The following is a 968-nucleotide window of genomic DNA, read 5'->3' as shown; positions in this document are numbered from 1 at the left end:
ATTTTTTATGTTAAAAATTTATTTTTAAGAAAATTTCTTCGGAAGTCTCTTGTAAATGCAGACAGATTAAAAAACTTTTCACGGTATAATATATTAATTACAAATTATATAATAATGCAGTTATTAAGTTAATCATTGATTTAAAAAAAAATAAAAAGGTAAAAATATTATTTGCAAACATTAAAATTGTATTTAACTATTTTTTATCTTAATGTTTTTATTTATTTTTTGAAACATAGAATTAGAAAACAAAAATAATTATTTATATAAATATAATTACATTTGTGATTACACTTATATTATAATTACATATTTATTTGTTTCTCTTAAATAATATTGTTATATATCAATTTTTTAATTTCAGATAATGCTGTCGTAAATTTTGCAAATGAATTTTGGCCACCATTATATCGAGTAATGTTACCAATAACGTCTGAAGCATGGGATCCATGGTTGACTGGCATTGCTAATAAGTTATTTTCAAAATTTTCTTTCTCAAAAGTATTTCCATAAAATTCATATATATTTTACTATACATTAAGAAATGTAAATAGATAACAAGAAATTAGAGTATTATATAATCAAGAATCACTATTAAATTTTTTTAAATTTTTTAAGCCTAAGTTTTATAAAGTGAAAAGAAGGAAGAAATAGAGCAAAAAATATGTTTTATCAAATATGTTATTAATCAATGTGCAACATTAATTTTCTAGATTTCTTTCATAATATTTTTATAGGTTTCGGTTACAGCTTTGCCATTTTTTTTCTTTAACTTTGAAATAAATTCTTTTTGCAAATAAAAATTATATTGAACTTCAATATTTATTCAACCATATTGAATTTCAATTTTTGCAAAGAATGTTATATCCACAATGGCGTATAGTCGTATTCATATGCATTTTGTCATTGTAATTAATTGGTTAAAAATAGAGAGAATGCAATGAAACTTTGTTTATTCAATTTCGCTC

General features: G+C 20.8%; 1 protein-coding gene across 2 annotated transcripts in view; it reads left to right on the top strand.

Annotated features, from left to right (window-relative positions):
- LOC108692278 overlaps positions 1–585 on the top strand; it is a 7191-nt gene extending 6606 nt beyond the window's left edge. For both annotated transcript variants that reach the window (XM_018200470.1, XM_018200459.1), the window contains one exon: positions 365–585. In XM_018200470.1, coding sequence (XP_018055959.1) covers positions 365–513 — 149 coding nt within the window. In that variant the 3' untranslated portion in view covers positions 514–585. The remainder of the gene's footprint in view (positions 1–364) is intronic.
- The last annotated feature ends 383 nt before the right edge of the window (positions 586–968 follow it).

The sequence above is a fragment of the Atta colombica genome, unplaced genomic scaffold (genome assembly GCF_001594045.1).
Source record: "Atta colombica isolate Treedump-2 unplaced genomic scaffold, Acol1.0 scaffold107, whole genome shotgun sequence".
Taxonomy (NCBI): Eukaryota; Metazoa; Arthropoda; class Insecta; order Hymenoptera; family Formicidae; genus Atta; species Atta colombica.
This window is presented reverse-complemented; position numbering and strand designations above follow the sequence as displayed.